This window comes from Epinephelus lanceolatus, chromosome 6 (genome assembly GCF_041903045.1).
Source record: "Epinephelus lanceolatus isolate andai-2023 chromosome 6, ASM4190304v1, whole genome shotgun sequence".
Taxonomy (NCBI): Eukaryota; Metazoa; Chordata; class Actinopteri; order Perciformes; family Serranidae; genus Epinephelus; species Epinephelus lanceolatus.
This window is the reverse complement of record NC_135739.1, coordinates 17273127-17285403: the sequence shown is the minus strand read 5'-3', so window position 1 is coordinate 17285403 and position 12277 is coordinate 17273127. Positions and strand designations below refer to the sequence as shown.

Genomic DNA, 12277 nt, shown 5'->3' with positions numbered 1-12277 from the left:
GTGGGGCGGTGAGCTCGGCAGCGTCGCGCCTACCCACCTCCACCACCACCAGCTCCAGGAATGGACTGACTTTCTAGCTTCACCACTGCTGATAAATCCACTCTGTTCCCCCACCACTCCTCGGATAAACGTTCAGAGTTTAACTCCAGCTTGGGGTTTTTAATCTGAAGTTGCCGTTTAGGCGACAACGCAGATTTTCCTCTCACGCGACTTATTTGTAGCCGTTGGACGAAGCGGGATTCAACTTAAACGAACCCGCAGACATTTTGTTATTTCTGAGAATTAGACCGTTTTTTTCGTCCTCCTCCTCTTCTGACTTTTTTTCATCAGTGTAGTCGCAGCTGGCTGAGGCGAGCCAACTGTTAAAGGACCACCACACGGCGAAGAGGGGGAAACCATTACCCTCCCTTGCTCGCTAGCTTAAACCCAAACACCGCTGTGTGCTCAACGGTTTTAATTTACATGCGTTGGGCTCGCTTCGCTGCCGTTGGTGCGTTAACGCGGAAGGCTTCGCAACAGCGATGGATCATTTTGACTGACAGCTTTTGAAGAATTAGCTAGCTTAGCCACTGATGGTGGTTTCCCGTTCACAGACACAGTAAATACGGGGTCGGGACAGGTACAGCTTGAATGGTCTTGCATCACCCAGACGAGACGCCGACTCTTTTACCTCGCTGAGTGCATCACTTGTATTCGGCTTAATTTTTTAGGGGGGTCGCTAGCTACCGTTAGCTAGTCATCCTGCTAACGCTGGACAGCTCCTGTGTAAGGCAGGGCTAGCTTTGGACAAAGGACCAACGCAAGGAAAAATATAAACACAGGGCACTCAGTTGGTCGTGTTTGGGAAGGAAAGCAACAAACAAGGAATTGACATGATGTTTCCACAATCAAGACACTCAGTAAGTGGATTTTAATTTCACATTTGTCCTGAAATTTTGCTCCACAGTAAGCACCAAGTGATTCACCCAGGCAGGTTAGTTAGGTAGGGGGATTATGCATGCAACTTGTTTTTTGGCAGCGTGCTGTCATTGTATTTGAAGTATTAGAAGAAGCAGGATTTTCTTGGATATTAATGAGGTTGGTTTTGATCCGCAGTGTTTAGTTTTTGGTGAAATCTGCAGAAGATGTGTGGTTTGGGGTAACAGACACGATGGGAGAGAAATCTTTTGTGTTTGGGATTTAAACTGTGAAACTTTTTCCAGAGCCTCCAAATCAAACAACTCATATGAATGCTGCCATTTTTCACATCCCAATGATTGCACACCCCTGTGTCAGTGTAGACTCAATGGGCTGCATTATCCAAAATATTTATTTTTATGATTTTGACTGTGGTTTTGTTCCAACCTGACTCGGGGGGACAAATAAAAGTGGTGTTGTCGCTGTCATTGTAAGGCTGTGGAGCCACTTCAAAATTCACTGTACACTATTATGTGCAGGTGGGTGTTTTTATGACTGTAAAAAAGCACATCTCCTCTGTTCCCCTAAATCTCACGTTTCCATGGTAACAGAAACTCAGTCCAGGGCATGTATTCATCAGTGATGAGGGCTCTCAGCCCACTGGTCCAGCATTTATGTTAAGTGACTGGCAGAACTGTGTTGCTTGCCACTGTAGAAATATCCAGTGTCAGCAATGCTTTTCAACCAAGGGCCCAAATTAAATAATTTGTGTTTCTGGCTGGGGCCCAGGCCCAATTTGAAAATGGAAGTATTTGGCTTCTGATATGGTGCCATAAGAAATCTCCCTGAAACCAAAATGTGGTGGCTTACCTGTATTTTCCCCTCTCAGTTCTGGCTGCCATTTCACCCTGCCCTCGCAAGGGCACATCCAACAAAAAGCCAAGTCCGGCGCAGGTAAACACAACAGCAAAGAAGACTGTTTTGTTGCCAGTGACCGTGCCCTCTGCTTCTCCCTGGCAACATCTTGTCGCCACCACTAGTTCTTTTACTGCTCAAAGCGGAAGAGTTGTTTGCTAAAGCTAGAACCTGAATGTCTTTTGTGACTTGAATGGGTTTGCCCTTTGGCAGTCAGTCTGTGTGGCAGCCTGATTGTGGTGCTGCTGCTGCTGCTGATGCTGCTGATGTGAGCCAGCTGATGTGTGTTCTCAGACTCGGGAGCAGGATGTGAGGATTTGGGAACCTCTGGCCTGGCTTGTCAGATGAGTGAAATCCTGTATAAGCCGTGCATCCCACAGAGTTCAACCTAAGTGTCCTGAAACTGATGATCTAAAAGGATGCTTGTTTTTTTGTATAATACCAACTACAAACCAAAAAAACCTACCACAGTTTAGACTGTTCACTGTAGACATATCCTCAATCATATACCTGTCAGTGTATTAGATACAATCTTATCATGGCTACTTTTTTAATTAAAAATGGGAAATGCAGGTGGTATAGAAACAACTTAAGGGACTCCATTTTGTGCTTTTCATACTTCTGCCAAACATCTCAAAAGTGACCATTTCAGATTAGCAGTTGCATGGTTTGAACCGAAGTAGCTATGTTTTTTAGCCCATGCTATAATCAGGGTTCAGCTGTAATGTCATTTATTTATTTATTTATTTTCACTTGCCTGGGTGGGTCAGAAACCTTCTTTTCCAAAGTCCATTTTTACTTGCCTCTTTACAAATTATTTTATTTATTAGTAGTTATCAAATAACAGCAAAGACTAAAGTTAATTGACATGTTTAATCTCTTTTTTTAATTAAAGTAATCAGAACAAAGACACAGTGTGTCATAGATGCAAATAAACATTCTTGCATATCGAAAATAACTCAACAATTCCACCTCCCTCTCTCCAGAGATGGATTCGTTAGACGCTCACAGGCTTTTTTAACACCACCCAACTTAACTCTTGTTTCCAGGATAATTGAAATTCTCGCTCTGCTTTCAGCTCATAAACTTTGATTTTACCTGCCATCATTTTCTGGCATGTGCTAATTGATACTGCACATGTGCAACTCTCTTCAGAATTGAAAAGGAAGAGCGATGACTCACTCCTTAGCTACTTCCGTCATCAGCTGCCGAAAAAAACAATGTATTTAATACTTTTAAATGTACTAGCCCAACATGGCATTTAACTTGCCCTGGACAATCGGGCTATCCTTATGTTAAACCCTGATGGTATTACAATGTTTGTATTGTTCAGTATGTACCCACTGAGTGCGGTGAGTTATTACCTCCTCAAAGCATGGTGGGATATCAACATTCGCCTGGAGGCTTTGTAGTGCTTGCAGAAAAAAGTCATTTCAGTGGTAGAAAAGGACGTGTGGATAAATGCAGTTATTATAGTTTGTGGGATCCCTTTTTTGATTAAAAGAAAAGTAAATTCTTGGAGAGAGAGTCGTAGGTTGCTCATTTATACCATTCTTTATAACAAACAAGCCTTAGGGCTGCTGTGAATCTGCGCCGACTTGGGGCAACAAAAAGTTTATCTTGGGTGCGTCCGTAATATAGGCAAACAAGAAAGGACGGCAGAGGAGATACCCACACTGATCGTAGTCAAGGACTGACACATTTGCTGCTGTTTTTACTCATGTTTTTGCACTTTGAGCACCTTTTTTGTGCACTGATGTCTTAAATAAATAGACTATTTTTGCATTATTCTTAGTTTGTGGACCTTCATGTGGCTTTCTAGCCCAGTTACATTGGTGTGCGGGTATCTCCTCTGTCATCCCATTTGACATGGCCACATTAATGAGCAAGAAGTAAGTCATGTGATTGTGCTCTTTCAGTTGGTCTTCATCGTGTTCCCTAAGAGGAAACCTTTCAGGGATGCCCATTTATAATTATGTTCAGATAATATTTACCTGCACTTAATTTCGGGGAATTACTGGGACGAGATGTCACTTTAGAGCCCTGTTTTCACCACCCTCCTTCCTGTTAGTGAAGTGGTGAAGCAGTCACCTCCTGATGGGGTGAGAACCCAGTCACCTTCTCCAAGGTGAGAGCAGCTGGGCCACCGCACTCCTGTCTGCCTGCCTGTCTGATAGGAGGTTATTTTTCTAATCCAATTGAGTGCCCTTATGCTGCTTGATTGGAGTATTAAGACCCAACACACAGGATTAAAAATGGGGTTTGGGAATTTAGGATGTCTCCTCACTCGTTCTGCAGCTGCTTCAGTTTTAACCTGCTGCAACAAGCCATTTCCGTCCCTCCACAAACACACCTGTGCTCTGACCCCCCACCTCCAACTGTGGCTTTAAACATAAACATACACACACACACACGTCTTCCCTCTCTAAATCCTCTTCCTCCTCAGCTGCTGCTGCTGCTGTCACAGGGGCCCGAGGATGGGGAGAATGTGTGACACTCATATAGATATGAGTGTCAAAGATAAGGAGCTGGAGGATGAGAGTAACAGCACTGCCTCATAATGACAGATGATGGATCTCTCAAACGGACTCAGTCAGCACCGAATCTGCTTTCCTTCTACTTTCCTTTGTTCTCTCTGCAGTGACATTAGTGTTCAGTGTTCATATGATGTGAACAAAAGCGTTATATTCTCACTATGAATATACACAATCAAGGACTCTCTCATGTATGATGTGTCTGATTTAAAGCAGCAGAGGACTTGCAGAGGAAGCTGTGTTGGCGTCAGAGCTGATGTGCGGTCACACTGCATTAAAATAACGTTAAGGCATTTCCTGTCAGAATCGTAGAAGATGTTGCCTTTTCCTGGACACTTTAGACAATTTGTATTGCTAATGTAAACTGTGTGTAAAAGGGCTGTGTGGCTTTTAGCTGATTCATAGAAACGAGAAAGATTTTCCTGTGTAACACTGTGTCAGGACATTTTCCACATTTGGATGGTTGCTGCTTTCTTTCTGCATCTTCCCCAGTTTGACATTTTGGTTTTTGTAAATGGGCACATATTGTGTGTAGTAGTCATGCCTAGTGGAAGTGTTTTAAGGATTTAAATGATTACACTGTAAACGTAGTGCTTTTCAAGTGCAGTTCACTACTTCACAGAGAAAAACTCTATTTATTAAGTACAGCTTGATATAGCCTATTATTTACACGAAATATTTCAGATTTTATGAATGATTTTGCAGTCTTTTGTTTTTTTTTTACTTGCTTGGTATATTGACTAGTTGGCACCTGATTAGATGTAGCACTCCGAATCTTGTTGTATATTCTTTGTACAATGACAAAAAAAGGCTTTCTATTGAAGTGAAACTGCAATAGCGACTTCTTTTACATGCACAAAACACTCTGTTTTTTTTTGCCCTTATTCCAAAGAATACAGTATTCCCACCAAGCTGTTTACATGGCTAATGAAGATGAATATTCCACTCATTTTCACATTTACATGCATTCATACTCTGATTAACGTGTTCTAACATGTCGTGTATCACGTCAAAATATGGAGAAGTGAAATGGCTGGGTTGCTTGTGCCATTTTGCTTCTTTGCATCATATCAGATTTTTTTTTAAAGTTTTGACGGACCTGTTTGTATGTGCAAACACTGCCTCCATCTTACGTTCCTTCATCCTGCTTCGTAAAAAGGTTGGCGATATTGGCGCAGATTCAAAACCTGTATCAAAGTTGGTTGTGTTAAAAGAAGGTGTGTCGTCCGAACAGAAAGGCTTTTATCTAGCCCAGCCACGCAAACAGTTGATGAGTTTCGTACAACGTATCCATGACAATAGACAGAGTTGACTGTATACGGACAAGAGGCAGTGTGTTGCAAAGTGCGATTAAAAACCCCAAGTGAGATGCCGATTGTGCTGTATGCTACATGTTTTAATCAGAAGATGCTATATTTGGAAAAAAGGCCTGATTTAGGATATCCAAACTGAATATGCTGTTTACGTGATCCGTATAAAATTCAGAATATTGTCATGTTTGGAATAATAGTAGAAAAGTAGTGTGCATGTAAATATAGTCATTACATGCAGAAAACAAAATCAGTGAGCAATGATTTTGTTCTTTTCAAATAGTTGTCCCATTTAGGCACAAAGGAGACCACAGTATAACAAGGATTCACGTGTCTTTTAAGTCAATGGGTGCATTTTAATCCACTGTCACAGGTTACGGGCACAGTTCATAGGTTTAATAGGAAAAAGCCTCATTTGATAGTGGCACAGTGCCTGACCCAGTTGATAGCATTTGCCATATTGTTTGGGTGTTGATTAATCCTAATGCAGCTTCAACAAAGCTGGCTGTGGCGTGAAAGTGGAGCAACAGAAAGGCCCGGTGCCAAAGCCGGAGAGTAGCACAAGTAATATGGAGGCGAAATCCCCTGAGCCCACGCTCCACTGTAGAGATGGCCACAGGTTGTACACACACACACAGAAACACACACACACACACACACACACTGAGACACAGACACACTCCCTCCTCCTCCTGCTTGTCTCCCTTTATCATGCGTTTCCTCCCAGATCTGATGTAGTGGTGGGAGGGTCAGGGGCAGAGGGTGCACAGGCATTATTAAGCCCACTTGAATTAACAGGACAGCCCCCAGCCTTTCCTCTAAAGCCTCCAGCTGGGGGGAGCTTAATCCCCATGGTCCCCTGTCTCGCCCATTAAACAAACTCCCCCCACCCCTTCTCCGCCGCTCTGCTGCACACACACACACACACACACGTGTTCATTTCTGTGTGTGTGTGTGTGTGTGTGTGTGTGTGTGCGCGTGTGTGTGAGCAACAAGCCAGGCTGTGTGTGTTTGTTGGTGGGGGGTACTAGACATTGAAGCTTGCACACACACACACAGAAGAAAGCATGAGCACGGCACACACGAACATACACTTTAGCTCTCTTCTCTGCTGGTAATTATTGCTCTAGTACATGCATAGAAATAAAGGATTTTTTCCCTTTCACCCATCAACAGCAAGGACACACACACACACACGGACATTCTTACCAGCCTCAAGGGTCTTATCTGCTTTTTGTATCTGGGGAACAAATTGAATGTGGGGCTTGACACACGCAGGCCAGCAGATGTCTGGGTCGTTAAGGTTAGGCCAGCTGATTAGCATGACAAACAGAGCCCCGCAGAGCCCACAAACACCCCCACCCTGCAGGAGGCCCTGCCTTTGAGTGGCCGAGTTGAGGCCACGGGTCACAGGTGATGTTGATTTTTGTGAAGGGCCACAGTGGATGATTGTCAAAATGCTTTGGGGTTGGTTGAAAGGGAGGGGTGTAGACTGGTGCAGCCCATCTCTGACTGAACACACACACACACTGACTTGTACTTAAGTAGGCAGAGGGGATACATTTGAATACACATTCAAACCCTCTGACTTATACCCCCTTTTCTTTTTTGGGGGGCTTTTTATGCCTTTTTCTACCAGGAGAGAGGTCCCCAGCAGGACTCTCACCGGGATGTTGTGCGTAACGATCGGCATATTAACCCCTAAAACATGGGTCCCCAGGTATATGCACTTTCGACCTGTTTGACTCCAGCCCATTGTCACAGGTTTCCATCCAAATTTTGCACAATTCTGAACCAAATTTTCAGAGAATCTGCAAAAGAAAATGCAGAATAATATGCATTTGCATCCACTAACATTATGCAAATATCAGGAGTCTTCTTATCTGTCCACACATATCTTTATGTCTGTCGCAGTTTTTCATTTCCTCAGTGGAGCTGAAGCTTGAGTGGATGTTTGAGTCACATGCTTCCTGTAGGTCGTAATTTATTTGCTTAGTCTGTTTTCATTGCACTGTATTGTGTTTTGCTTTTTATCCATGGACAAATTACGAGACAGTGGGCGCCTGGGCACAAATAAGCAAAAGGCCACACCACTTCTCCTACACAGGAGGAAGATACACAGACTTTGTGGTGGTTTTGTATCTCTCTGTAGTCTTTATGCATTATTTTTTTGGTTGTGCGTCTCACTGAGGCAATTTTGTGTCTCTGAGTTAATTTGGTATATTTTTTGGGGGGTTTTGTGGCTCTGTGGTAATTTTGTGTCTTTTTTGGTAGTGTTGTGTATCTTTGTAGTCATTTTATGTCTCCTTGTGGTTGTATTGCCTGTTTTTCGTAGTTATTTTTGTCTCTTTGCATCTCTTTGTGGTCATTTTGTGTCTCTTCAGTGTTGCGTCTTAATTTGAGTGGCATTTTGGAGGTGAAAGCTACAGGGGGCCATGACACCTTGGGCCCTTCGGCCTACCCGGTAGGCCTGTTCAGTAATCCATCCATGCTTTTATTGACACACCACCAATTAATTATTAAACTGTTTGCAATATTGTGACCTTTTTTCAAATTCCTGGCATTTCCACTAAGTATTTTTCTGTACTGCTGTTAAAGCACTCCACATACTGTTAAAGTGCCATATATATTCCAAAAGGGATGCAGAGAGATGAAGAAAATTCTGGTATTTCAAATGTGAATTTGTTGGCCATGTTAAGGCCACATGAGCCAGCAGCTTTTTAAAATTTCTGTCTGTCCACCACTTGCAATATATAATTAAGTGTTTATAAAGCAAGTCTGGTGAAGTGTCGGCAAGTGAAGATTTTCAGTAATGATGACTCTGAGATGCCATACATAACAGTCGTATGTCAGCAATTTCAAATGCATTCTCCTTGGAGAGCATTTTTTAAAGCTCTGTATGTGGTGCCCTATATAACACAGCTTTAGGTGTGTTGTTCACATTAGTGTGAATGCAGCTAAAGCAAAACAAACACACACACACAGACTTTGTGCGCCATCCCTCCGGAGTTCACAGCACACACCACAGCAGCCTCTGGCTTGATGGAAATACTGAATCAAGGTGACAGAAAACATGTCACCACTCTATGAATGATGCCGCCCCTGCTGGGCCAATCAGTTACACAACTTTCACCTTGTGTTTATTTATTGTGTTGGTCATAAATAAGTGAAGAAGAATCTGTATAGACTGTGTGGAGGCCAGGGGAATACAAGACCGCTCACAGTGTGGTTTATTGCTGTCGTCAGTTAAAACATCATCAGCAGAACGCTGTCAGAATTATTGTTACCATGTGATTATAGTGTAGAAACCAGGGCTTCCCCTTTAACGTTGATGAAAATAAGACTTGCAAGTTGTATCTGTACCTCTTTGTCTACTCTGGCCACTTTGCCTCACACAAAGTACCGCAGCAAATTCACCAGAAAGAACATGAATTTAAATCAAAACAGATGTCAGCTGAGTCGTACCATGTTTTTGGTTTTGCTCAAGTCCGTTGGAGCTACTGATGTGAATATCTGTGTGTGTTTTTGTTGCATTTACTGACGTATATGTGCAGTATATGAGTGTGTGCAGATATGTGTGTGTGTGCATCCCAGCATGACTGAAGGATGCTGTGCGTGAAGAGGAAAAAGTAGAATGGTGATGAATTTGTGCTTGTGTGTGTGTGTGCATGTTCACACACGCAGTCGAGAGGTCATCGGGTGGTGTGTGTGTGTGTTTTTTGTGTGTGGGAGGGAAGATGGGGGGGGTGTGGAGTGGAGAGGCTGCATCAGTATTCAGCAGTGGCTCCCTACGAGGAGTGTGTGGGAGGTGGGAAGGAGGGAGGGTGGTGGTGGTGGTGGGTGGGGCAGCCCTTCCTCAGAGCAGAACGGTGCGATGGGCTGGAACAAAGCAGCTCGACGGGGGGCTGCTGGATTGGCCTGCCCTGGCCAGGGCCCCCAGACCTGCCAAAACGCGAGGCACTGCACCAGTTCAGACAAGAGAATTAGCTGCTCTGTTTGTGTGCCCAGGAGCAGTAATGCCCGGACTGGAACAATATGCCACCTCATCTCCACCAAGATCTCATTCAGACACCATGAGGACTCACAACAAGGCAATGAAAACCTCCCTCGTTCAGGAGGAGGGGGGGTGGTGGTGGTGGTGGTGGTGGTGAGGACAGACGTCCACTATGAGACAGGACTGGTTTAGATAGTGTTGTATTCAGAATACATGTTGGCAGGTATTGTCACCACCCTGCTGTGAGGTCGGTGCCCCGCCAGTCCTGAGTGCAACCAGTCCCATCCTTATTAAACATGCTTGATATTTGCAACAGGACACCCTGTCAGCTGTGCCACTCAGGCTAATGAAATTTTGGTGGTGTAAGCGGGAATTCAGACTGAAAATAGAACCATGCTTAAAACAACACCAGGGGTCCCACTGGAGAGGGCATGTTGCTGAAGGTACCAGTGAGAACACAGAAAATATCCAGGAAGTTCTGATTTAGTAATAGACTGATTAGTTTGAAAGATTATCAGACAACAAAACACACACAGTGCACAGCGGTATACGATACTACAAAACATTTTACAACGGGAAAGTTGCCATTGAATACTTAGAAGAGAGTGAGTGATTGAGAGGGAAATGGTGGCATTGCACTGTTCTTGTCACAAAGTCTTTTACCAGACGTGTACTTGCATTTATCTGGCCAATGCAGTGGGTTACTGGATGAAATAACATTGCATCGTTGCAAAAGTTTTGTCTTTATTTATTCCAAATGGCCACACTTGTAGGAAGGGTGAAAAGTCTGCTGTGATAGTGAAGAGTGAGAGGTGATAATTGTTCAAATATGGGGATAACTGAGCACACTTTTGGACTTTCTGTTCTTGAAGGCATTCATAGTGTTGCGCTCATTTGTGCATACAAAAAGGGACAGAAGTAGGTGTGTAAAGAATTAAAAAAAGATATGAGAGAGAATTTTAAATCCTTACATCCTTACCTCTGAACTGTCTTCTGTCTGTGTGTCACATTCAGCCAACTCCAATCTAAGAAAGGCAGGAGACGTCAGACGCTGTTTGACCATTCAACCCCTAAGACTGAACTTGAGAGTTCGATTAAACCGAACCAAACAGGGCAGGTGTGAAAGCACCCTAAAGTTACATCCTCACTAATATTTTTCATTTTAAAATGCATAACAATTGCTACTTGTAGTCCTAGCGTCCACACTACTTTAGTGCTCTGGAACCCCTAAAACAGAGACCTTTGAAAACTCTGTTGACCCTGCTTTAGTTTCAAATCATCAGGGTTGCGTTTTAGTCTGGATGTCACGAAAGGAACCCTTTTGGAAATGGTGATGCAGATATTTATGTTTGCTTGTCAGTCACAACTTGTCAAGTTAAAACATCACAGCTAGATCTACATACCTTCTGTGATATTATTGTTTTTATGTGGGTACCATTACTCCTTTCCCATTACCATAACTTACTCTGACAACAGATAATACTGTTGTTCGACACCGCTATACTATGTCATCATGTTTGCTTTGTAATGTCTCCCAATCTGTTTTCCGCCGCCTTGACCATCTTAAACACGTGTTACTTTCAGTAACAGTCCACCTCTTTGTCAGTCCAAGCAAAGAAAACTCTGGTTTTACTTTTCACCATTTATTTAGTATTTCTGTAACTAAGCAACCAACCACAGAGAAGACAATTTGCTTCTTGTTAACACCGATACACACATGTCTAGTGTATGTAAGTGGCCATGTGTATTTTCAGGCATTTAGTATGGATGGGAATTAGTTATGAAATTCTGCGGAAACACTTGTGTGTATGGAGAACAATTTGTTGTAAAATGAAAACGTTAAAGTATTGATGCACCCTTAAGCTAAAACCAAATGAATGAGGAGCCTGTTTCATTGACACTGTACCGTCTGTGTGAACGTGGCCTAAAACTGGCTGAAATTTCATTAAGGTATCGCATTAAGATTAGATTGGGACTCATACTGAAAATTAAATGGCTTGGATTGGAGTCAAGGGAAAAAATAGCTCTACCTTTTAAAACTTTTAACATGTGCACATGCTACAACGTTAGCGCCAGCACCTCTGTTGAGCAGACGAAACGGAAGTTCCCTGGTGTCAGCCACATGCTGGCACTCCAGCTTTCCGCTTTCATTGTCCACTTATTTGTTGCGAACTTTGGGACTAATCTTCCTTTCCTCCCTCCATGTCTTCCCTCCTTCGCTGGCTGTTGTAAGTAATAACCTTGGTTTTTACAAGCAGGCATCAATCATCTGCTCAACCGTACTGGGTGTAATCTTAAAGCCCCCCTTCTGCGAGGCTGGCTTTAATCTCAGCCATGGTCTCCAAACCCACAGCCCTGTCGGCCTCACCACTTTCCCCACTCTTGACAAATTGCCCATTTCCCTTGGCTTTGCAATCCTTGCACTATTTTCCTGTGTGTGTGTGCGCGTGTTGCGTTACAGCACGCCTGCCCCCACCTTGTGTCTGCTATGTTTCTGTACATATACCTGTGTGTGTGTGCCCCTGTGTGCGTGTGTGTGTTTGTGGGTGAAGTCTACTCATTTTTGTGCGTCTGTGTTTGCAGGGCAGTGTGCCTTAAGTGTCATGTTTGTGTGTGTTTGTATTGTG

At 43.4% G+C, this 12277-nt stretch overlaps 1 protein-coding gene across 2 annotated transcripts in view; it reads left to right on the top strand.

Annotated features, from left to right (window-relative positions):
• tle5 (TLE family member 5, transcriptional modulator) overlaps positions 1-12277 on the top strand; it is a 54102-nt gene continuing 41825 nt past the window's right edge. Inside the window, exon 1 of one of the 2 annotated variants that reach the window (XM_033621910.2) lies at positions 1-899. In XM_033621910.2, the coding sequence (XP_033477801.1) occupies positions 873-899 (27 nt within the window). In that variant the 5' untranslated portion in view covers positions 1-872. The remainder of the gene's footprint in view (positions 900-12277) is intronic. The other variant, XM_033621911.2, reaches the window with a different exon arrangement.